Source organism: Chiroxiphia lanceolata, chromosome 7 (genome assembly GCF_009829145.1).
Source record: "Chiroxiphia lanceolata isolate bChiLan1 chromosome 7, bChiLan1.pri, whole genome shotgun sequence".
Classification (NCBI taxonomy): domain Eukaryota; kingdom Metazoa; phylum Chordata; class Aves; order Passeriformes; family Pipridae; genus Chiroxiphia; species Chiroxiphia lanceolata.
In genome coordinates this window covers 10,229,179-10,254,814 of record NC_045643.1, presented here as the reverse complement: position 1 = coordinate 10,254,814, position 25,636 = coordinate 10,229,179, and the positions used below count along the sequence as shown (strand labels likewise).

Sequence of the window (25,636 nt, the reverse complement as noted above, 5' to 3'; positions counted from 1 at the left end):
TCAGAGGCTCTGGCGATGCCTGGGATTGCTCCACCCCCTGGTGTAGACACTTGCAAGCCTCTTGAACTTGGTGACATTGCTGTTGACCAATCCTCTACCTATTGCTTATGCTCTTAGGTATAGAGAAGCTCCAGGAGGCTGATGGAAAGCTAAGTATGGAACAAAGGTAGAGCTGGACTCCTGTCACTACAGGGTTTTCTGGATTGCAGCTGTTTTATTTTTGGAGCATGGACAGTACATAATTGCTACCACCTATACACTGCAATACCTATATAATTGCAGTTTCCCTGCTCTACCCCTACACAAGGAGAGAGGAAGAATGGTTGCTGCAAGCCTCAGAAGCATTGAGCCAGCAATAAGGACTGATGATATTTGTTAACAGAATTATGCTGAACAACTGCTAAGTAACCACAATAATCCTTTAGGATTTACAGTCGAAATTGGCCTAAAGTTGTCGCATCTTTTTGGCAAGAATGGGAACGTAAGTTACTAACGTTGAATGATGAGTTGTGATCAGTCAGCGTGCACAGTGTGCATTTATCCCAAAGACTTTGGATGTGGTTTTCCCCCAGCAGTGTCAGAGCTTAGGGACATTACTTATCTTTCACCAGTCACATCTCTGGAGGGTGAAATGCAGAGGATTACAGCATCACTAACAAGCCATATGCAAACAAATCTCATGCAGAAGGAGCATTTCCATTTTAATTGCGTTAATGTTAATCAGTGGGAGTCAGCTGGGCTAGGCCTAAGATTCCTCCTGCAAATTCCTTCTGCAAAAAGATTTGTATCTTTTAAGAAAAACATCTTATGCCTTAATTTGGGAAGCTGTTTTTCCGTGAGCATAATTGTAAATTTATTTATAGTTTCACCAAGGTCTGTCAAATTTTTGCTTATGTTTAAAGATAGGCCTTGGATAAGCACTTTTCTGAATTTTGTATTACTGTGTGTCCTCAGTATTGTAACTCAGTGTTAAGGTCATTTAATTTATTCCTCTTAAAATCCCTCCCCATGGATTCAGCATCTTCTGGTTTTTTTTCAAGAAAGTAACGTGTAAAGGCATAGCTTGCGATCTGCTCTATTCACATCAAACAACCTGCAGAAAGGATGGGGGAGAGTCTCATCTTCATGCTAAAAACAGACATTAATTCCCCTCAAAGCATCCAAAATTAGCAAAACAAGGATGATCAAAGGAAACTCTATTTGCTTCAGACAAAAATCAACACAAAAATTCTGTAGGATCTACCCTGAGAAGGGAGAATCAAAGGAATCAACAGTGGCGTAATGAGAAATGAACTTAATGTATTCCAGAAAAACAAGCAGCCTCTGACGGGAGTGGCTGAGGAAGGGGAGGGGGGGGAAAGATTATACAGAGGAGAAGGAAAATACTTGCAAAATACAAAGTCCAGTTCACCATCACGAACAGCTGGTGTCCTTAAGCTGTCACCTCGAGGCACAGTGAGTGGCTCTGAACTGCAGGTGCTCCTCTTTTTTCCCTGGGGAAGGAGAAGAAGTGCTATATAGGCATGAAAGGGAACTCAGTCATCTTAGAGATTCAGGAAGGTGAATCTGAGAATCAATATGCTTTATATGCTCTTTCCTTACATAGTAGAGGTGGCTTTCAAACATCCTGCTCTGAGGCTTGCTAAAATGTGAGGGAAGGAAAACAATGACTCGCTAGACGGCTCCCTCAAGTTTTTTGCCCTGTAAACTACATAAGGATTACTAAACACAGCTGTAGAGTTTTCATCCTTCTCTTGTAAAAAGAAACAGGTTCAAGGAGTATTATTCTGAACAGGTGGCAATAGTGTGGAAGTGCAACGCAGTTTAATGCTTTTGCATTTGGTATGATCATCTGGTATTTAGCATGGCATCAGGCTGTTCAGGTCTCCCTTCCTTGGGATATCAGGGGCTCCCTTGGGAAATTTTAATGGAGACAGAGATGATGGTGATGTTATTCCTTATGGAGAACAGAGCTAGCAGAAAGATGGAGTGAAATGATCCATAAGAAGGCTGGTAGGAAAAAATGTATGAAAGGAAGCTCGAGTTTAATGTAGGACTAGTTGATAACAGCTGCTGCTCATTCATAATCTGCAGTTTCTAAGTCAGTTTTCTGCAATATGGGGAAGGACAGGTTGTGTTGGAGATGCCATGGGAGGGAAGAGATTCAGTATAGTACAGTCACTGCCACACAAGAGGTAACTGTTGCTTATGTGTTTCCATATGTTGTGCCCAGAAATTAAAGACTGCACGTGTTCTAGTAGGTAAAACAGGCCAGGGGCTATTTTCTGCAGCTGTGAGCAAGTGCCATTGTTACTTGCAGCCATGCAGCCACCCCTTCCCCTGTGTCAGGGGTCACCACTCCACAGTATATGTGGTTGTGTGCTCATGCTTGAGTCTCTGCCATGGTCCTGCTTCGTTTATTAATATGGACTTAGGCCAAGGGCCTGCTTTGAGACTATGTTGGCCTTGTTAATTACAGTATCCACAAGAAACACCTTCACCTACTTTCCCTTTGTTGTTATTTATAACCTTTGATGTCATAGTCATTACTGTGAGTAGAATAGAAATATATTGATTTGCATATATTTTCTCTACCAATGCTATGGCTTTATGTCTTGAGCAGTAATCCAGAGTGGCAGCTGTTGGGATTTATCCAGAGACTGCCAGTCTTGACACATCAATCATTTCCAAATCACCCCTGGGATGTTTGTGGTTAAATTAATTCTGGTGCCACAATGTGATACTTGGATGCAGTGACTGCACAGATGCTGTGTGTTTTGTGTTTAAAATCTCATGTGTGTGGCGTAGAATCAGAGAGTAGTTTGGGTTGGAAGGGACCCTTAAAGGTCTCTAGTCCAATCCCACTGCAATGAGCAGGAACATCTTCAACTGCATCAGGTTGCTCAGAGCCCCATCCAACCTGACCTTGAATGTTTCCAGGGATGGGGCACCTATCGCCCCACTGTGCCAGTGCTTCACTACTCTCACTGTATAAAGTTTCTTCCTTATATGTAGTCTAAATCTACCCTCCTTTTGTTTAAAACCATTGCCCCTTGTCCTATCACAACAGGCCCTGCTAAAAAGTTTGTCCTCATCTTTTTAATAAGCTCCCTTCAAGTACTGAAAGGCTACAATGAGTTCTCATTGGAGCCTTCTCTTCTCCAGGCTGAACAAACCCAACTCTCTCAGCCTGTATTGTTAGGAGAGGTGCTCCATCCCTCTAATCATCTTGGTGGCCTCCTCTGGACCTGCATGAGTAGACTATGAGATATGTTCAGAAAATGTGGTAATATGTGGTTTTGTGAGGAGTATTCAGTCCCTATTTCCATGAAATTGTAACTTTTGCAGAAATAGTGTATGAGGACTGGAATTGCAATACTTTGTAGCTAGCAGAGCAGACTCACAGCTCTCTTTTTTGTAAAAAGCTGATAGATATCGAAGGGAAAAAATATCAATTAAATAATTGAACTTTATATACTTTTAGCTTTTAAGGGCTGCTGTAGCAGAGTTGTTACTAGAGGTATGAACAGTGTTTATGTTTTATTAATGGTTATGACCAAAATGGTCAATATCAGTGAATGTTCTATGAATGTAATTCATTACTTTTATCCAATCTTTGTTTTTTACCATTTAAATTAAATTCTGTAAAGGTCATGGTTTTCTCACATGGAATTGTTCTGTGCCTGGAACATTCATCTGTGTAATGCCCTGCAACCAGTGCCCTTTCAGTGTTCTATCTGGGGACTCAGGGTTATTGTCCCTTACTCTATTTATAAACATATTCACTGAGTTAGAAATACTTCTGTTATTCTTCTGCTGTTTTTATCTGTTGTCTCTTAACAGCTATTTTTGAGTATCACAACTGAAACAGGATCAAGTCTTGTATTTTTTACATTTGTGGCAAGCCTTGTTGACTTCCTAAAGCACATAATACCCCCAGCGTTTTTTTTTAAAGGTTAGACTATAATTAAATGCTTTGCCAAATTAGAGCAGAATAGTCAGTGCTCATGGCTGTAAATAAGGATGTCTCAGAGTGATGGCAAAGTGAGTGGGGCTGGCAGGGATAGGTAAACTCTGTTACCTCCCATTTGTCCAAGTAGTTTCTTTTGAAGCAGCTTAGATGGAGAGACCACTGGGACATAAGCATTTTCTGTTATTGATCCTAGTTTATCTAAAAAGCTTTCTGTAAGTCTGCTCAACTCACTTTTTAGGTGGTTTTCTTATCATTCCTTTTGTAAAACAAATTCTGTGATACACCTGCTGAGAGAGATGGCAAGTACCTGGAGGCAGCCAGCTTTGGCCCTTGCATTCTGCTGGTGTGTTTGTTACTGCCCAGTAGGAAGTAATTGAAAATGTACATGCTTAAAGTGATGCAGAGAAGAGAATGCTAAATGTCCAAGCAAAATGTAGAGTTTGCTGAACTGTCACTGTTGCTAAGGAAAAGAAATTCAATTGGCAGGACATGCAGAGCACTTCAGCACTCCTGCAGTTGTCTGTGAGGTGTTGGATTTCAGATGGGAGACAAATAGGATTTAACAGTCCCTTTTCCGTGGATTACATCTCCCTTTATAGCTTTGTAAAGCCTGAATGTGAGTAACTTAATTTGTTCTAGTGGCAAAGTTTTCTTAAATAAGTTTCACAGAACATGCTCTCTTATTTTTCTGATGAGTTCATGTGCTGTCAGCTTTTTCCTCATTGAATGTTGGAGGAGATATGTTTCTGTCTGCAGAGAGCCACAGCTTCAGCCTAAGTAGGTTCTGGGCATCTGGGCAGCTGCAATGCCCAGGAAATATTAGCTGCTGGGCAGGTTCCATACAGTTAACTGGGAGTGCTGTTGGCCTCCACAGACTGTTGTAACCCAACTAGGACTGGACTTGTCTTTTGGAGGTGTCTCTGCCCATCCCTTGTCAATGCAGTGTGATTCCACTTCCAGTATGGGTGATTCATTTGACTAGGATCTGTCTGGAGCAAACTGTTCTTACAGCAAACACATTTGCTTTCTGCGTTATCAGTCTTCTGGAAAGAATGCATTCTTCTAGGATTATGTTCATATGTTTATGTATTCTTAGTATCTTTTTTTTCACAAAGCCTTATTTTGATGGGCAAAGGTAAAGTATTAACAGCAGTAAAAAAGCAGTTAAAGTGGGGAACTTTGGGGAATTAGTGATGTTTTAAAAGCAAGCTATTATTTAGTGTAAGCTGATCTCTTTAGTATTGAAGAGTCAAGAGTATATGGTCCGTGGAGGGAACAGCGCTGTAATTTCATGCAGAAGTTCTTTTGAAATTCAAATGTCAGTGTTGGAGTCCCAGAAACCTTTACTGATTCCAACATTTTTATGTAATAGACCTGAGCTATAAAACTATGGTTATAAGATGGTAACAGCTATTAGCTTTTAAAGAAGAGGATTATGGTTGTACAGAGTGTTGTGATTAATGAACATATAGATCACTTTTTATACGGCTGTGTGATAATTTTTAAAGAATTATAGATCCCCCAATTTCCTTTTTGGCTTATTTTTAAATGAAGAAGGAATTTATTGTGGTCTGTATGATGTCTAGAGGAATGTCAATTACAACAGGGCACATGTAGTATCAAGAATAGAGTAATTTCCACACCACCACCCACCCATCTGAATGAAAATATTTTTGTGTTCTGAAATGTCATATTTAGTTTAGTGATACAGCAAAAGGTCCTGTGGTCAGGTACAAATGTCTCTCCTTTGCTGGGTTTACTATTAACTTTTTCATTAAGGATCACATACAAAGCAGTTTAATTAACCTGTTGAGGAGGAAAAAGTAGGTTAAAAAAAGAGAAGTGCCAGTATTCGCCTGAAGGAAACACATGAAAGCAAGGTGGCAGGAGAAATGAAAGAAACTGGGAAAAACACTGTCAGTGACTCACATGCTAATGTGCATTTATAGTATGCGACAGTTCAGAGGAAGCCTGTGTATTAATGTGGTATTGAACTCAACTCTCAAAGCATTGAAGTTCTGTTTGCAGATAACTGAACTTACTGTTTCTGAAGAGGTCTGTATATTTATGGGGCCTTAGAACACCTCTCAGTTTATCACCTGTAACAGCCACAGATATCTATTTTCAGTATATCTGGAGCTCAGGAATCCATCAGTCATCAAGAAAAACCTCTCCTAATCAACTTTTTGTTCTGATAACACAGTACAAGACATGTCAAAAAGCTAGATCCTCAGCTGCTTTGAACTGACAGGGCTCCTCTGAGATTTCTTCTTCTGTTAACATTAACTGCAGTTTCTAGCATTGATGGCCATGAAAAAGAATCACTTAGCTGCCTCTTATCCTATGATGGGTTTATATTATTGCTGTGTATAAGATTCAGTCTTCAAAAAGCCCATGTTCACTTTGACAACATCTGCATGCATGTGGGGGGTAGCTTATTTTTCAATTTTGTGCTGAATTTCAAGCTCGGCTTCTCCTATGTTAATCCCATTGACACAATGCAAACAGCAGATCTGCTGTTCCTCTTGTAGTGCTTTATAAAGCCCAAACTAAATCAGTGCTGCTTCTGTTGGGAAGTGGGAGAAAAAGTCTCCATGTTGTGTTTTTAAGTGCTCTGCTCTTTCTAAATATTTCTAGCAATTAGTCCTGAAGTTTGATTGTTTTTGTTTGTTGGTTTGTTTTGGTTTGTTTTCTTTGTTTGTGTTTGTTTGGGTTTTAATTTAGCATATCTGAAAGGGATAGTCAAATCTATTTCTTGACTCAAACGTTGTTTTCTTCTATCACCAGCCATATACAGCTATTGAAAAGTACTGTATGCTTGTAGAAGTCATTGAGGGAAAGAAATATGAGGATGCAAAACTTGTAGCATTGCATTTCAGCCTTCAGATGAATGTACCTGTCAGTGTAGTGAGAATAGCTGTCCACCCTCACATTACGGACTGTCTATGGATAGAACCAGCAACTGATAACCTGTCCATTGCTGGGTTCTGTTCAGAAGTGATGAATTGAAGGAAGATAGTCAGTGACAACAGACTGCATAAATGGCAGCTCCAGAAACTCTCTGAAAAATAAACCTTAGGTTGCAATGAAAGTAAGCAACGTAGCTGGAAATTGGAAGTCTTGGTGGAATAGGTTATTGTCTTACTATGCTTTCGTGTAGTCATAATATGTTCTCAGTGTGAATAAGAGGTGCTCCAGACTTGAGTTCTAGTTACTTAATATGTGCATTTTACAGTGTGGAGAGTCTAACACTTGGTATAAATCCTGTCAAATTTTGCAAGTGCTGAAACTTCAGTTTTACGTGAGCTAGAAGTTCTTGTGTATCAGTCTAGATATAAGCATTGTTGGTAGATCAACGGAATTGCTCAGTTTAGAAAGAAACTGCAGGTCCTGACCCATAACTTTTAGGTTTGATAAACCTTTACAGGTGATCAGAAATCCTGTCTGCATTTTGAATTTTGCTGTAAAGCTTGTGGTAAATAGAGCATGTTTTGTCTGTGTGTGTGAACTCATCTGTGAGGAGGAGGAAGTGGGATCAGCAGCTCCTCCACCTCCTGATTCCCTGGAGGCACTGTCAGACTCCTTTGAAGAGTTGTTCTGAGGTGTCTCCTCTTTGTTCTGGGAGGAAGATAGTAAATAAATGTTGATCTGTAACTGCAGCAAATTTAAAAATAAATAATCCTTTTTGGCTGAGCAGACTTTCAGGGTGGGTTTCTGATCCTTCTGAGTAGGGATAAGTAGTATTTTATCTTGCAGTGATGAAATACCTCAACTGTCAAGGAATCACGCCATATGTATCTCAAAACCTTATACAAAATATTGCACTTTTGTACTTCAGGGCTACCAACATATTGTTAAACCAAACAGAGGAACTGAACTGCCAAGACTTTCATACACATCCTCTGGTCTGTCTGAACTGGCTGCTGTAATTCCTGCCTGCCCGTGGCCATTGCTGTCTGCCTGTGGCCATTTCTGTACCCACAGGTAAACCCTCATCAGCCTCACACAGAAGAGTTATCCCAATGGAGAAGGAAAACAGACATTGTTCCAGATAGGGAAAATCCCACAGGATCAAGGGCAGCTGTAATTATAGCTGTTCTGCTTGGCTGGAAGAATGCGGAGGAACAACAGGGGAGGTCAGGCTTCAGTTAAACATAATACTCTTTTGTGTGCCGTAAATGCAGTTTAGCAAACAAAATTTTATTCAGTGGGACCAGAAACATGGTACAAGGTTTACCCTTCCTGTGTTCCAATATATAAAGTGCTTCCAGCTTCCTTCAGATATACGTGTTCTTCCAAAGTCCTACAAAACCGTCCTAGTGGCAAATGTCTTGGTACTCCTTTTCTGAGGCTGATGATATTGATATAGCAGCAGAAATACAAGTTGAAGAATTAGCTAAGTTACACTTTTTGTCTGTTAAGTAACAGGAGGACCCAACACACAAAGAAGAGATAACCAGCAGCTCTATTTTTGTTTTCCTGTTGAAGTATTTCTGAAGATGGAATGATCCATCTGAATGATCATTGTTGTTCTTTTGCCTAGGATCAGTTATGAAGTGTTTAATGTGGCTTTTGTTTTATTTTCAGCCGAAATAAAGATCTGTTTTAAATACTACCATGGTGTTAGTGGAGCCCTCCGAGCTACTACTCCATGTATCACTGTGAAAAACCCTGCTGTGATGGTAAGTTTAGCCTATTTGCTCATTGTATTTGTATAAGATGATAGTGTTATCGGTCAAACAAACCTATCAATATAAGTCTCCTGGTCTTACCATTGACAGAAATTTTTTTCAAAAAAATTTCACAAAATTTACAAAAGCTGGGAAATGCCTTTCATGGTTTTGTATTGCATGGTAAAATAACAGTAAAACGTCACTGAGCTTAACTGAGCTCTTTTATGCTAAGAATTTGATTTTACATGCTTCCAGTTTTGATGTTTACAGTTTGCTGTAACTTAACACCAGAACAGAAATTTTTCACACTGGTTATATAACTGAAACTGAATCCTTATCCAAAGTCTCCATTTCTCCTTATTTGTTAATATTAATAATGAAACTGTTGCTGCGATAGCAATTGTCAGTGTAAATGAAACTGGACAAAACTCTGCTCTTGTAAAAGTCACTGAATTTTTTGAGCGTTCATATACCACTGAAATTTAGTAATCCCCTGATTATCAAGAAGTATTGTCTTACTGTGCTTTCATTATGAGACTTGTTCTTCTGAAACACTAAAAGTTTTAGAGGAGTTTTTTTAGTTGTTTAAATAAGTAGTAGAAGAAAAGCCTTCCAGACTTGTATCACAGTGCTTTTGATGGAAGTGATTTATCTAACAGGTTAGCTCTTCAGATGACATCAAGTTTCACAGTGCAATTGATTCATTGATATTAGCTGCCAAATATTTAAGGTCATATCTGTCAGGATGGTGTCCTGACAACTGCAGTGTTGAAGGTACAGTAGAGCACAAGTTATTCAGAGTGAATAACTTTTATTCTGAACTTATGCTTTTTCAGCAGGTGCATGCTATGGCTATGTGATACTGTGTGTGCTACACTAGACTTCATATCTCAATATACCAAATGTGTATGTTTTTTCTCTTAGAATTACAAATGTAGGTGATAGCATCATTTAATTGTCAGATCTTTTTCAGATCTGACTATGAATAATATAATTTCACAGCAGGCATATGAACTCTTGCTATTTTACAGAAGAAAATGTGCTATAGTGAATGAGCTTGACAGCTACTGTCTTTAATATCAATTTATAAACTGAAGACAGTAAGGGAGTCTTATTTTGAACAAGGAAAAAAGTGCATCTCAAAATAACCCTTGAAATGGGCTGCGTGCTGCACTATATCATTACTGAGAAGCAGAGTGAGTATACTGAATGGAGAACCCATTTGAACTTGTGTATTTTCTTGATCTTATCATGCAAGCTCCCAGTAGTTTTGAAGTTCATTGAACAAAAGGACATCTGAACTTCTGTCACCTGAATATGCACTTATTTACTTGGTAGCTACGTGAAGATATGTCTTTCAGAGTCATTGGTCAATCTTGAAGGCTTTTACCAGCTGTTGCTGTTTAAATTTCTTTCCTTTGAAAAGTAACTCAGGATCCTGGCTATTGTACAGAATTTACACACCTGCTAGAAGGGCTAATTTAACATAAATGCTTTTGTTTGCATTAACAGTACAGACTTCCAGTAATAGTGGAATAGTGTTAGTTTCCCTGATGAGAACGTTGTATGACAGTTCAGATGATACTTCCTAAAAATGTCTTATTGGGTTAGATATACATAAGCATACCTATTGTTGAATATTAATACCTCACACCATTTTTGTGGTTTTGGTGTTGAGCTTAAGCACTGTGCAGTAGACAGTACCGGTTGTGTCTGTTGTGACAGAAATGCTGTTTGGGGAAGTGGCAGGAGAGTTATGGCATTCCCCCTCCCATTTTTTAAGCTGCAATAAATTACCTCCTTACTTGGATCATTCTGTGGTTTTGCTTTACATGGGAGATATGGCTCAGTGGGAGATATGTTTCTGGATGTTCTCATACTGATGGTGCATCACACCAGGCATTTCAGTCCATCATATTACTGGATAAGCAGCTAACATTCTACTGTGTTCGTTTGAACCAGGAAAGATAGAAGGCCTGATTGAGTGGTCAGAAACACTGTGTTACACCAGATAAGGTAGCCTTTGTGTGCAAAACTCTGAGCATGTATGCTGACATGAAATTTTTTACTTGGCGCAGAAAAATTGAAATTGCTGTTCAGATCATAATGAAACAGGAAAAGGTTATATAGGGAAACCATGGAAGTGCTAGGGAACACTGTTACCATTCATTTTATTATAGCTGAATTGTGCACAAATCCTATTTTCTATAGAGTGAAGTCATGATTAGTAATGTAAATTACATGGAGAAAGAGGTAGCTTGGAAAAGAGGTGTAAAAAGAGAAAGAGGGATAGAATGAGGAAGGCCTTTTTTGTTCATGGGTAATGTTTTTAACGAGAAAACAGTGTGTGCTAAAATAAGCCCAAAAGAATAAACTGGAATACATGGAATTCCTCTGGCCTTACGTGGACAGCATCACTATCACAGTGGGATGCACCCCTTGCTGCTTCCAGGGTGTCTGTCTGTAGATGAGGGGACACTGATCCAGCTGGAATTAACCCATTGCTTTTGATGCCCTCATAATTTTACTGCCACCTGTCACTGCTTATGCATCCATATAAAATCACTGGCAGAATAATGTCATGCTGGGTGGGAAAGGGATAGTTTTGAGCACTCTGGCGAGATGCATCTTGCCCTGGGAATGAGAAGTGCATGATGAAGCCAGTGAGGAAAGGGCACTTGCTGGCCCGGTGTGTTCCCTCACAAGAGCACTGAGGCCCGTGGGGATGTCAGGCATCAACGTCATTGCGGTTTCTTCATCACTTTGACTGCTTGTTACATGTGAAGTATTTGGCTTTTTCAGTGGGAGAAATCTGCACATTTTCTAATTCCTGTGAAATTCCAATGTGCTTGCTGATCATAGTGGGAAGTATTTGAAAGCTAATAATATTAAATAGCTTAAAGCAATATAAAAAGGAATGATTACATGTTCGGTTAATGCAAAGCGGCTTCCCTGCGGCTTCCACAGCTCCAGAATCATTTATCCATCTGGTAATTTCAAACCACTGTTTAGCTGCTCAAGGCTGCCTTACATACTCCATCTATGCACATAGGTGTGTGAATTTTTATTCAGCTTAATTTATTTAATCGTTCTGTGGATCAAGTGACTCTGTTCTATCACTGGTATTAATCCCCAGTGCTGTGTTTGGCTGAAACTTTTTCTGTGTCACCTCTTCTGCCTGGGAATGAGTACAGTGCCTGCCTGGGGAATCATTTGTCTTTAAAGATAGCTCCATTGATGTCTCCATGATAGATTATTCAGCTGGATGCACGTCTCCTCTGTCTTGAAAGACAAATTCTTCTGCTAGTTGAAAGAGATAGACATTAATACATGACGAACTTTTTATTCTGAAGTAGTGCTTTACCTAGCAAGGGATTTCAGTAGAAACCAAACCTGAAAATCTGTGAAGCATAAGCTTTTAGACCATGTTTATATTTAGATATCTGATGTGCTTTTCTCTTTAAGAGGAGCTTTTGTTCACAGATCTGAAGGCTTTTGTTAGTCTCTCTTTGATCTCTTTGCTTTTTTTTGTTGCACACTAAATTATCTATTTGTGGAAAGTGACAGAAGTTCCATATGCTGTCACTGGCCAGCTCAGTGCTTTGGTATGTATTGAAAATCCATACTGTTTTTCTTATTTTACAAAAGGGAAACTTGTAAAAAAGTGCAGGTTTTTTCTGATTAATAGTGTCTACATGTGTATTAACCTGTACGTGTCCTGTTTGGAAGATTTGAGCTACTGGTGTATTATCACTGTGTGGCATAAATAATAGATATTTTGCTATAAACAAATGCTGTAGCTGAGCCTGTCTGTGGTAATAGGCAGTAGTTTGTCAGATCCTTCCCTGGCATGCTACCTAAAACTGCCTTATCATCCTCAAGCATGTACAAAGCAGATGAAAACTTTTTTTTGCTCCTCTTCAGATGGGAGTAGAAGGCACGGATGAAGGTGCTTCTGGAGCCCAGCACTCTAGGAAGTTAGTCAGCTTTACCCTATCAGGTAAGAAACAACACTACTCTGCGTTTTACAAATTATTGTTAAAAAAGAAAGTAAATTGCTGTTCTAAATAACATCAAAGACGGAACTCCTTTCTTCATTAGCCTCTGTAGGAGCACACTCTAGTGGCTTGAAAGATGTCATTTCTTTAGAACTTCTGTTTGTTGAAAACCAGCCAGAATCACGAATCTCCAGGAGTGAAAGAAATGGATTTGATGGATCCCAGCATGAAAAACTTAGAGAAATTTCCAGTTTGCACATGGGACAGTTCCTCTCAGATTGAAGAGTGGAAAACATAACCTCTAACTAAAATGCAAGCTGGTTCCATCACTTTAAAAAAAGCAATAGCTGCAAATGGTGGTTTAGAAAGGAAAAAAAAAAATCTTTACTTGTAACAGAGCTAAACTGTCACTACAGAGAAATAGCTGTAGGGGTGCAGTCTACCAGCTTCCCTTGTTTTGATTAACACTTTATTCCAGGGAAGTCTTGTGTGAGACTAAAGCATGTTCAGCTTGAGCAAAGACAGATGAAGTTTGCTTCTGAATCTTGAAGAGCTGACAATGAAAACATTTAGAGATAGTAGAGGTAGAGCAGAAAAACCTACTGCATTTTGAAATGGCCTTTCAGCAGTTAGCTGAGATAGAGCTGATAGGTTGTACAGACTCACGTGGAATATTTTACAAGTAATTGTTTTTTGAATTCTGAAAAACTTGTTTTTTCAATAGATGGTTATGACTCATTGTGAGGAGTCATACAAAATTATTTTGAAAGGTGTAGTGGCTGACGGATCTGTGACGTGTTTCCTGTAAGGCTTTTGGTTCTTCACTTGCAAATTACTCTTTATTTCATCTTGTTTCTACCGTGTGGCTTAATTCTGGATATTAGGTAGTATTCCTTTTTTTACCGAATCCACAGGCATGACAATTTTAGTGCAGTGAATTTTGCCTACATGTATAAATTGTATGTGCCAGTTGTGTTAGTTAGTACTGTGCATGCCCCAGTACCTAATGGAGAAAAACGCAAAAGTCTTGTGCTTTAGCAAATCTACGGAGAAACAGAGAAATATTTTACAGTTAAGCTTAAAATCTACTACTATAGAAAAAACCCACTCTTTCTTTTTCTTATTGTTGAAGCTTGCACTATCATTGAAGTCCTTAGTCATGAGAGTATGCTTCTGAGGAAATTACTGTTTATTACTGCAAGTTGCAAGGGCTGCAGTTCTGAGGTTTCCATAGGAAGAAAGCAGCTTTTTCAGAAAACTTTGCCTCCTTTTATTTGAGATGGGTGATCTTCTTCTGAGTTGGGAGAAAGTGGGCATCATATTCCAGTGCAGACTTGATATTTACATTGACTTTAGATTTATCAAAGACTGAACTTTGAGAAAGTTTGAGTTCACTACATTACCTCCCATAGAGTTTTTTATCTTTTCTCCTTACCCAGAAACAAAACAAGTACTGTGTGATTTATCTGGGGAGGGGTTCTGTCTTTCATTTCATTCTTTGAGTGAAAATACCTTACATGTCTTACTGAGGAAAGTATTTGTAGGTGAGCTACAAGTTTATGCTTTTCGTTTTACAAATAACTGTGGGCTAAAATGTAAATGAGGATGTTGATACCTTTCTTCCTTATATTCTTTTGGGAAAACACTTGATTTCCTGCTGTACAGAGGATTCAGTTAATGTATGAGTAATTTTAAGTTGCTTTATTTAGTAATTTATAGTGAATTGATTTCCTGGGTAATATTTTAGGAATATGCAACTTTGTGAACTGGCTTTAATTTACTCAATTCCTTCCTTCTTGTTTTGCTTTATAGATATTAGAGCAGCTGGACTTAAAAAAGGCATGTTCTTCAACCCTGATCCTTATCTAAAGATGTCCATTCAGCCAGGCAAGAAAAGTACATTTCCTACTTTTGCTCATCATGGCCAGGAGAGAAGGTCGACTATCATCAGTAACACGACTAATCCTGTTTGGCACAGAGAGGTAATGCATCCCTTTTGAGAGCTGTCTGCCAGCTGATGGAGTGTATCAGGCTTGCATTTTCTCTTCATGCATTAGTCCTTACCCTCTGAAAGCTGTGAGTTTATTTTGTAGCTAGTTATTTAAACTGACACAGTAATTGTAGTAATTTTAGGAACCCTGTTGGTGGAGAGGTATCATCTGTGTATTAAAGCTGTGTATTTAAGCTGCACTGCTGTGAGGTTTTCATTCCCTTCTCTGCTAAAAAAGGGCTGAACTTGCTTAGCTGCCCTGTAGATTTCTTGAAAATGCAAAAATAAATTAATTAAAATGGATTATATGTTGTGAGAAGACCCTTTAAGGAAAGTTACGGTATATGAACATTTATGTTCAGTGATTGCAACAACTGTTCATTTGGAAATGATATTTTCATTATGCAGGCTTTCAATTCTGTCAGGCAGAGGGGATGCTCTTTGGTGTAGCCTCTGCTTGCACTGCTGTAGGACAGAAAACCCAGGAAAGCATTACAGCACCACTCAGCAAGGAGGGGGGGAAAAAGGCAGTCTGGCAGAAGCCACTTTTCTTAATGTGTCTGTTTTGGGTGAAGTGTTCAGATCTCAGAGAAAGAACTCAGTCCAACAATTGTCACTGAGTGCAGAAGAGCCAGGCTGTGCTTTTGAGGATAAATGTTTATGTGGGAAACAAGGTGAAAGTACTGACACAACACTTTCGGGACTGGCAAGCAGCCTTCTTGATCTGCGACTGTTTTCTAATGATGCCTGTACTGCGATGAATGTTAATGTGTTCTTTAGGAAGATGAAAACTGAGTGGGCTTTGGAAAATATTCCCACAAATCGTGATCAAACCAAACAAGCAGTAAAGTAGAACAGAGCAGGGCCAGCATTAGCCCTGCTCTGGGGTGCTTGGTTGTGGGACAGACTGGAGATGTGCCAAAGTCTTAAAATCTTAAAAAAAAAAAAAAATCAGAGTTCTGATCTCTAAATTGATACTTCACCCTTCTCTCTGTCCATCCATCTATACAGTAGTTAGAAGGAAAATTTACTCTTATTTTATCCCCTTTTTTCTCCTCCAGTTCTCCTTGGTTTTGAAGCGTATTAGAAAAGTGATAATATTCAGTGGTGCACACACTGTATCAGCTTGCTTTAGCTGCTGTATCTTCCCTGTAGCAATGCTCTGACAACAGCAGATATGATCCCATTACATATGCTGTCCTAGTGGTGCAGAATTGATCCTGTTTTCCATCTAATACTTTCTGCAAAATAATTTGCAATATTATAGCAAACAGGGAATGGCAATTTTTTAAGTTCTGTTTATCGCAGGAACCCAGCTCTGATAGTTGTGCCAGCGTGAGGAAATGTTTTTATTCCTGACCCAGTTTAATTGCTTTTTTTGAATATTTTTATCTGATGTCTGCAGCTGAACTGAAGAGTTCCTCCTTTTGTTCCTTGTTCAATACATTTTTGGCTACCTTTTCCCCTTGTAGGGAAAGGTGGAAGAATGGAGAGAGTAACTGTGGTATTACCAGACATCAAGAAGTCTTCTGTAAATTAGCACCATGTTGTTTAAAGGCTGCAAGTGCAGGAAAAGCTTCTGTTGGAACTTACCGAGAACACTTGTGAATGCTGGGGCAAAACTCCATAGAAAATTCTTCTCCACTTACACTGCATCTGAACATATATCTGTATATAATCTGTATATCCACACTGCCCTTTTGACTTCCTCTCAGTGCATACAAAATTTAATGCGAAGAATGGTGTTGGAAGGGAAGTTCTTCCAAGCAGAGCTTGGAGTGAGACACTTACTTTCTTCTTCCTTCATTGACCTGGCTACTCTTCTATAGCCTGACAGAGTACAGCAAGGATTCCTTCTCTTTTTGCTTCCTACTATGCAAATGAAAGAAAGCAGTAGGATACGTGGCTTTCTCCTTTCTGACCTAGACCCTGAAAGTGCTTTTACCTGGTGCAGTTTCTTACTGGGCAGTTCTTTTCAAGAAAGAGGTAAAAGATTATGGGTAACAGTAAAAAGCTGGTGACATATGAAAAAAATGCAGTGCTTAATAAGTGATGTTGACATTATATGGAAACTGCTGTCATCAGTCATTACTTCTGGAGTTCACTGCACGTAGCTAGTACTTTGGTACATACTTTCTGAATAAAGGTGTATTGATACGATGTCAAATATGTTCTTTCCTTCCAGAAATATTCTTTTGTTGCACTTCTAACGGATGTCCTGGAAATTGAGGTTAAAGACAAATTTGCCAAGAGCCGTCCGATTATCAAGCGCTTTCTTGGGAAGTTAACCATACCAGTTCAGAGACTATTGGAGAGACATGCAATTGGGTAAATTAATAGATTCTTAATGCTAACTTGTTTTGATCAGGAAGACTCAGCATCTGGGATACTGGCACAGAGCAGCCTTTCTGGCTTACTGGCACAGACCAGCAAATTTTAACTACATCTGTAGTAAGAAATTTAGTAGTAAATTAATAGCTTTATTGCCTGACTGGAAAATGTTAATATTTCTAACCTTGTCCTGAATGCATGTACACATGTTTCTGTTTGTGTGTGTCTATATTTCTTTACATAAAAAATGTTATTCTAACAAAAAGTTTTACCCTTGGGCTAAGTAGTCCAGAAGCAAGACATTATCATAATACTACATGCTTGTGTGCAAATTTTTTAGAAGGAGCAGATTTTATTGACTGACTTCTTTTGCAGTTCAAATATTTTTAGTGATTGGTTCAATAATCAGAGATTTACTGTCCTTTCAGCTAATTGGCCAGCACTGCAAGCTGTGACCCCTTATTTTTGAGAGTGCTCTTGGTACTATGCAATTAAAATTGCCTTTTGCTATGAATAGCACATTGATGGGACTCAAAATTCACCTGTTGTGCTATTTAAAAAAAATTCTGTTCATGTTTTGATAGCTAACTGTTCTGGTATAAAGATGCAAGTCACTTAGAAACTTTTAAGATGGTTTATGCCTTATGATGGTTACTGGAGGGGACTGTAGCATCCCCACGTGGGTGATCCAACGAGCCCTTCATATCTCCATATGCTCCGAGAAGAGCTTGAGACTTGGTAATTAGGCACTGTGGTGCATTGCAGGTGTGAAGCCAGGTCTGCAGGAGATGTGTGCAGAAGTGTCATTTATATTCAGGACAGCAGTAAGTGTAGAGGGTATTATTTTGTTAACATCTTTTTGCATATATTTACTCTATCTGACAAATTAGAAAAGAATAGTTCCTTGAAAGACAATGGGAGGAACTGAATTATTCGAGTGCATTTTCTATAGGCCCTGACTCCAAGTCTACTAAAGTTAATGTGTCTCCCTGCTGCTGGATGAGGCCGATGAGGAACGATGGTGAAATAAAATGTATATATTCTTCCCTGAAAGCTTAAGGGCATGGCAGTATCATCACACTTTTGCACAAAAATCACAATATAATCAGCTGGCCTCCTTTTTCACAGATATTCCCATCAAAGTAACAAGTTGCATAAATGGAGAAAATCAAATTCAATTTGAAAACAGTTTTCAGCTTTAAGTTTCCAAAGTAGTGTTTACACTGGTAAGTAAAGTAAGAATAAAATTGTAAGAGTAGCTTAAAATTTTCGTAGTGCCTTCTGATATAGATTTTATTAAAAAACATTTTTAAAAAAGCCTGCCCATTTTTTTTTGTAGTGGTATCCAAGAGCAGTGCAGGTGTATATACAATCTAACTTTTCTAAGAAATGCTTCATCTTTGAGTTTCAACAAATTATGTTTAGTTGAGCAAGCAGCTTTTTCTAATAAATTTGCACACTGCTATACACTCAAAAATAGCACTGTGATACAGGCTGGTTTCAAAACCTAGCACAGGGTGTTTATTCCTGTGCTAAACACCAAAATGTTTCTCTGCTCTGGGATTCCTAGTACTGTGATTTCTGAAAATTACCCACTTGCTGTGTTCATCAGTTCTTGTCTGTGTTTTTTCAAACCATTATTCTGGAATACATTTCCTGTTTTCTTCTCCATACTTCTGTTCTGTATATTTGATATATCAAATCTTTTTAGGAAAGGAAAGGCAGTATAATAAATATAGATAAGTATTTGGTTGGTTTGCCATACTGCTGTTAGAACTGACATTAAAATGGTTTTGCCTTTTCTTCAGTAATATATTTATCCATTTACAGTTTCTATGTAAAGATAGACAGTATTTCACAGAAGGTTTTGCAAAGTAAAGTAGTGGTTTATATAGACATGAAGTAGAAATGTACCAAATGTACAACGAACTGCTAATTCTCTTGCACTTTGTTTTTGGTCAAGCAAGCACAACACCATCATTCTGGTTATATGAATGAAAATGTGAAATGAAGAACCTGCCACTTTTAGACAGACAACTGAAATTCTGCCCCACTTTTAGCTGTCATCATATCTCACTTGTGTAATGAATTGGCCAGTGGCTTTTTATTTCCTGGAAAACATGATAAATGACCATGAGAATCACCTAGAATTCATTCAGCTGAATACAGAGAAGGCATCATTCATGCCATGGCTTCCTCTAATCTTGAATGGCCTAGAGTAGTATAAAAGCTGTGGAAACCTCAAATGTCTAGCTGAAGAATTGTAGATGAGTTCACATACATCACATCATCACATTCATCACATACAGAGTGATGAATCTGTGACGGGTCCTGGAGACATTACTGTAATAGTTTAGTGTCCTGTGGGCTGTAGAGCAGCATGGGGAGAGGAGGCTGCTTTGCCTTATTGTTATCACTCAGGGCTTCTTTTGCTCAAAGTTTAAGCCAACAGCTGCAGCTCATTTCAATAATAGCTGCATTTGTTTTAGTCTGTTGCTCATTTTGCAGTAGGAGTGCTCCCGGTAAAGGAGGGGTGTTTACACCAGTATAAAGTTATATGCATAAATAACAATAATTCCCTGGGGAGGTCTTCAGTAGCTCCCTCTTCTCCCTTCAGCTCCCCCAGATGTGCTGAGGGGGGCTGAGGCTGTGAATTCTGGCTGTGCCTAAATAAGAATGTATAGCCTAGGATCTGATCCTAAGTCTCAAGCTGATACAAATGTCTAATCAAATCTGAGTCCCACTGAATTCAATAACTCTTAAGAATGTATCTGAAGTTAAATCCAAGCATTAATAGCTTTTCAAAATCAGAATGCAGAAGTGCTTTATTGAGTGAGAACTGAAATATGAAGAGACTGTCTGTGACTTTTGTATATGGTAAAAACCACAAGGGGGCAGAAAGGTTTTGTTAATTATAAAACATTTTGGGTTGGGGGAAGGAGGAGGTTAGGGGGGATCCTTTGCTGTTTTGTTTCTTTAGAACTTAAAATATTTAGGGACGTGTAAGAAATGGTGGGGCACAACGTGTATTTGGAATTGATAAAAAATAGTTTGTTAGGCTGTTTTATCTGTTAACAAAAGATATTTTACACCATTGTTAGTGTTCCATACAAACCAGAGTATGGTTTGTATTATTACAGTAAGGCTGTAATAGAAATCACCTCCTATCACACTGTCACTTAACTGATAAGAGTGTCTGATACAAAATACTGGAAAAATAAAACCAATTAAAATTTAAAAGTCTGTATATCTTTGGTTTTGCAGAGACCAGGTTCTCAGCTATAATCTTGGCAGAAGGCTCCCAGCTGATCACGTTAGTGGGTATCTCCAGTTCAAAGTGGAAATCACGTCTTCTGTTCACGAAGGTGAGAATTTGTCAATGATCTGGATCTCCAGATAGTTGAATGGGGAGAGTTTCTATGTATTTCTGTGTCTAGGCTTTTCTGTTGTTGCAGAGATAATATACTTTTTCGATTGTGTACAGTGCCTCTATTATAGATTTTTTTCTATTGGGATTCAGTGTTTAGATATGTCAGGTACTGCTTTGGAGATGGTAATACCAAAACACCCAACACTTGGCATATTGTTTTTGATTTGTTAGATTGATTCTAAATGAATCTGCTTATGATTCTCATTTTATGGGATTGATTGGGTAATCAAAGTCACTATTTCTTTTCACTCTTTAACAGCCTGGGCTGAGATAAGCAGTTGCAAGTAAGGTTCTACCTGTGCTCTGCTCCTCTTTTAGTGTACATGCAGGTCACTTTGCCCTGTTCCCCTTTCACAGGACTCTGTCCTGCTTAGAACCAAGAATATCTGTTAGGTTATGAGAATACATGCTTTCATTTGGCAATTACTTTATTTCCCTTTTGTCCTGTTCTGAAGTGAACTGGCAAAATAATAGTTGTAATAAATAGCTGTAAGCACACTTACAGCTGGGTTGTTCATCTCTATGCACATCTAATTTCCATGTGGGCTGTCACCATCTCGTCTCTAAAGCGAGGCGGCTTATTTTTGTTTCCCTTTGGTATGTATTACCATATTATTGTGACTATTATTTTATTATTACCATAGCATACCTAATATCTCATGAACATTATGCAAGTAGATTCCCATTCTTTACAGTGGGAAGTCCTGTAAACTAAATCAAAATAAATGCTGTGTATAAAATTTGGTATCTGTACACAATCTGGGATTCCTCATGTGATCTCAGATGCTGGTTTGCATGCTGCTAAGGGTGTAATGACAACTGGTGTCAGTGACTCGCTTTATGTAAATCTTACTTTTGGATATGAGAAATACGCTGTGAAAAATTGATTCCATATTTATGACACTGGCTTTACTGACAGTTTGGCAAGATGCTTGGCAGTGCTTTGTCTTAGAAAGCAAAATGTGAGTCCTTTAAAGTCATACTTCACACTTTCTATATCCTACACAATAGTGTAGACTTACACAGAGAAAATTGCTGTTCCAATGTTGTAGATGCCTCTGATATTTTCACTGAATTTTCTTCCCTTAGTTGTCTGATTGAAATAAGCAAATATCTTGAAAGATGAGCATTTTTAAATGATTTCAGGGATGCAGACAAAGGAGAATGAACTGTATGTTGCTGCGTTGTGTTTCACGTTCAGTCTTTATTGTCTCTGCAGATGCTTCACCAGAAACAGTTGGCACTTTGCTAGGAACAAACTCTGTAAATGGAGACTTGGGGAGCCCCTCTGATGATGAGGACATGCCAGCAGGACATGATACATCCACAGTGTGTTCCAATGGTCCAGTGTTTGAGGAATCTTCTGGAGATGCAATACTGAGGCACTCTTTAAGGACTAGTAGGACTCTGGAAAACGACCAGGACGAGCTGACCTCTGGTGCTTCAAGATCATCACCTACCAGAGGTCGCCAGGACTCACTAAATGATTATCTGGATGCAATAGAACACAATAACCATCCTAGACCAGGGACATCTGCCTGTGGTGAGCGACCACGTGGAGCCTCCCCAAAACTGAGGAGTAGTTTCCCTACTGACACAAGACTTAATGCTATGCTTCACATCGACTCAGATGAAGAGGAGCATGAGCTACATCAAGACCTGGGTTTTCCGTCTTCCTTGGAAGACGATGGTGGTTTAGTAATGCTTAATGGTGCTACAAGAAATGTTGAAAGAAATGGTGTGAGTTCCTCATCAGATCAGGTAGTGCAAGGGCCTGCAGAGAATGAAAGCGTTTCAGCCTCTGATGCTCCTTTGCCATCAGCTGATGACCAGCAAGAGACTCTCCCAGAGCTTCCGCTGTCACAGTCGGCAGGACCTGAAAGCCTTCCAGATTCCCAGACCGAAGCACCAGCAGACCAGGCTGGCAGCGAGTCGTGTGCCGCTCAGGAGGCAGAGCAGCCTCCCAGCGCTGCGGACACGGGAGCTGCTGATGCCGCTGGTGGGAGCAGAAGGGGTGTTAGTGAAACAGAGTCCACTGATCAAGGGTCTGAACCTTCCCAGCTGTCATCAGAAACTGAGCAGAGTGACCCTGCTCGCACAGAAAGCGTCAGCGAGGCCAGTACCCGGCCCGAAGGGGAGAGTGACGTGGAAGGGGCAGACAGCTCTTGCAACGAGAGCGCGACTGTGCGGCGTTCCTCGGTTGAAATGCGGTGTTCTTCCTGTGAGAGTGCCAGGTTTCCTGAGACTCCAGCCTTTTCTTCTCAGGAGGAGGAAGAGGGAGCTTGTGCCACTGATGCAGCTAGAGCTGAGCCAGGTGCTGAAACACAGGACTCTGCAAGTACTTCTGGTTCTCTGCCTGCGGTACAGTTACCTCAGGAGGAAGTACAGGAGGCTGAGGCAGGTGAACTGCAAGACCAAGAGGAAGCAGAAGAAATCTGGCAAAGAAGAAGCCTGCAGGCAGCAGCTGCCCACAGCCAGTCTCAGGAGGAAGAACCTGAAGGAGCCACAGCAGCTTGTGAGGGTGCCACGGCACAGCTTGAAGGAGCTACTGGAGGTAATGACTTCAGGAGGCACTTTCTGAAGTGACCTTTCTGCAGAAATACTGCAGAAATTAATGTCTGAGAATAAAGATCCTTAATTTCTCATTTTTATTATATTTCAAGATTTTTCCTTTGAATTGATTCCCTTCTTCAGGAGGCTCTTGGGGTTTTTTGATGTAACAAAAATTCAAACCTGAAATATCCAAAACATGTTATTTTGAAATCGGATATATTTTAATTTTTAAGAGAATAGTGAGCAGGATGAAGAGGAGGGAAGAAATCCAGAATATTATGCTCCTCACTAATAAAAATGGTAATGAAGAGGGACAAAACTCCCAAAACTGTGAAATGCAAATTAGAATTTATATTTGGCTCTTTTCTTTTGAATGTTTATATATTAGCATTAAAACATGAGGGTAATCAAAAGAAAGTGGAAAAGAAAAAGAATTGCTTTTTTGTCGCACTTCAGGTTGTTTATCTTTCCTTTCCCAGTTCCTTTTCTGTGTAGACACATCCTAGCACACTGGAACCTTGAGAGGAGAGGAATGTGTTACCCAAGTTAACGTTGTAAAACTCTTACCGATTTTAAAATTATTTTAACAATTGAAATTTTCCTGTCTCACTAAAATCACTGAAAGTAGAAATGTGTCCCTAGTGGATTGTTTCCAAGCACATTTAACAATGGATTACCTGTTCAGTTTCTTCAGGGATTGAAGTGTATTTAATCAGGTGGGTTTCTGAATGCGTCTTTTTCATAACAAATCAAGAGGTTTGGGATCTATTAATTCCTTCTCTTCATAAACAGCTCATTGATTTGGAAATAAAATTTTTGGTATTTATTTCAAATGCTGTCAGTACTTTACTGCATTTTCTAGATATTTGGGATACTCTTTATCAGTTGTCAGATTGCATCATGTTTTGCAGATCAGTGTGGCTGCAGCAAGGGAGGTCAATGGACAGTTTCACCTCCCACTCGTGAGCAGTGTGTCTGAGTGGGCTGGGTGGAGCTTTGTCCTGGGATGTGGCTCAGGCACATGCTGTTTCTGTGTCCTGGTTTCTGCTGCTCACAGGTAGATGCAGCATATCCCAGGGATGACATGTTCAGGACCAGAACTGAAGCACATCCGAGAGAAATCACTTTCCTAGAACTGTCAACATAACTTATTCTGATCCCACGAATAGATGACTTTTAGATATACCCTAGAATATCATAGTCCTGCAGAAACTTTAACGTGTCTTGCTCAGTTTAGAGGCAACTCTAAGGCTTCCCCACGTTGATGAAAAATAATTTGTGGGTTTTCTGATTCCAGGTTCTCCCACCAATGGCCATCAGCCCTTGAGGTCTCTGCCTTCGGTACGTCAGGATGTTAGCCGGTACCAGAGAGTGGATGAGGCTCTACCACCAAGTGAGGTTCTTCATACTTTAATTGGGGGATAAGCTGCCTGGATCTCATTACTGAGATCTCCTTGCATTTCTTTTTTAAATGTGACAACTGAGAATGAACAGCTAAGAAGTTCGAAGTGAGGAGTGATGATGATTAAGTCTAATGTTGTTATTTTAAAAGGAATTGTGCTCAGTCTGCAAACTCTCAGGATGTGTTATGATAATCCCACCTGCTGTACATAGACTTGCTTAGTGTCACTTGTGGAGAAGCAGGAAGGCACTGTGCTGCCTTTTTGGTATGCAGTGCAGAAGGGTAGGGAGGTGAAGTGATACACTTCATGAGGCACAGGAAGGTGTCAAGCACCCTGAAATCTCTGAATATTTGTATGGTAATGATTTACAAAGAAATATATAACATCTTTTATTGCTGCAGATTATGTGAAAGGTGTCTATGTTTTCCTTGCATTTTTTGAGGCAGTGTGAAGATTTTAAATTAAAATAAACCTGGATATTAAGCAACAGTTAGATGAGTCTAAATGAACATACAAGTTGTAATTTCTCTAGTGCCTATGAAAAATACATTGCTCTCAATTATTGGACTGATTCACTTGCTTAAACTTTGGGCAGTGGAAATCTATTCAGTATTAGGTATTTAAAGAAAGGACCCCCCCAAAAAAGCTACACAGCTGATAGAAAAGCATTGCATCAAAGCAAAAAAAGCCAAAGAAAGTTAAATTCAGACCCACTGAAATCTGTGGCTAAGCTCTGTTACTTTAAAGGAGTCATGAATTCAGATATTTAGGAAAAAATGAATAGATCCCTATTTCCCAGTATGGTATGGGACTGTGTTTGCTCTGTAATCAGAGCGAGGAACTGGAAGGAGCTTAATAGCAGAACACAGATATAACTGTGTGTGGAAAGCCAGGATGATGATAAGGTTGTACTCCCTGCTGCTTCTGTTATAATCAGTGCTAACAAATGTGCTGACAGACTAACAAATTAGTCCTGCGTGTTAGCAGTTAATTAACTACCACCTCAGTACACAGATCTTACCTTTTACAAAAGTGTATCTGGGAACTTTATATTTCAGTTGCACTTTCTATCACTTTTCATACTGAGAAAGACAGAGACCATTACAGGAAATAAATAGTCAGCGATCTATTATTATTATCAGTAGTGAGAAATACACAGTTCCGTGGTTTATACAAAGATGACTTTTTGTGTTTCAGAAGCAAACTGCACACTACAATAACTACTTGGAAAAACTCTTGGAATATTAATGGAAAAGGTTTGACTGGGATTTTACAGTCATACATG

At 39.3% G+C, this 25,636-nt stretch overlaps 1 protein-coding gene across 1 annotated transcript in view; it reads left to right on the top strand.

Annotated features, from left to right (window-relative positions):
- The window catches only part of HECW2 (HECT, C2 and WW domain containing E3 ubiquitin protein ligase 2), a 153,669-nt gene that overhangs the window by 82,034 nt on the left and 45,999 nt on the right, over window positions 1-25,636 (top strand). Inside the window, exons 4-10 of the mRNA XM_032692883.1 lie at window positions 8,561-8,655; window positions 12,571-12,646; window positions 14,457-14,626; window positions 16,820-16,962; window positions 20,230-20,330; window positions 21,615-22,949; window positions 24,246-24,341. Coding sequence (XP_032548774.1) covers window positions 8,561-8,655; window positions 12,571-12,646; window positions 14,457-14,626; window positions 16,820-16,962; window positions 20,230-20,330; window positions 21,615-22,949; window positions 24,246-24,341 — 2,016 coding nt within the window. The remainder of the gene's footprint in view (window positions 1-8,560; window positions 8,656-12,570; window positions 12,647-14,456; window positions 14,627-16,819; window positions 16,963-20,229; window positions 20,331-21,614; window positions 22,950-24,245; window positions 24,342-25,636) is intronic.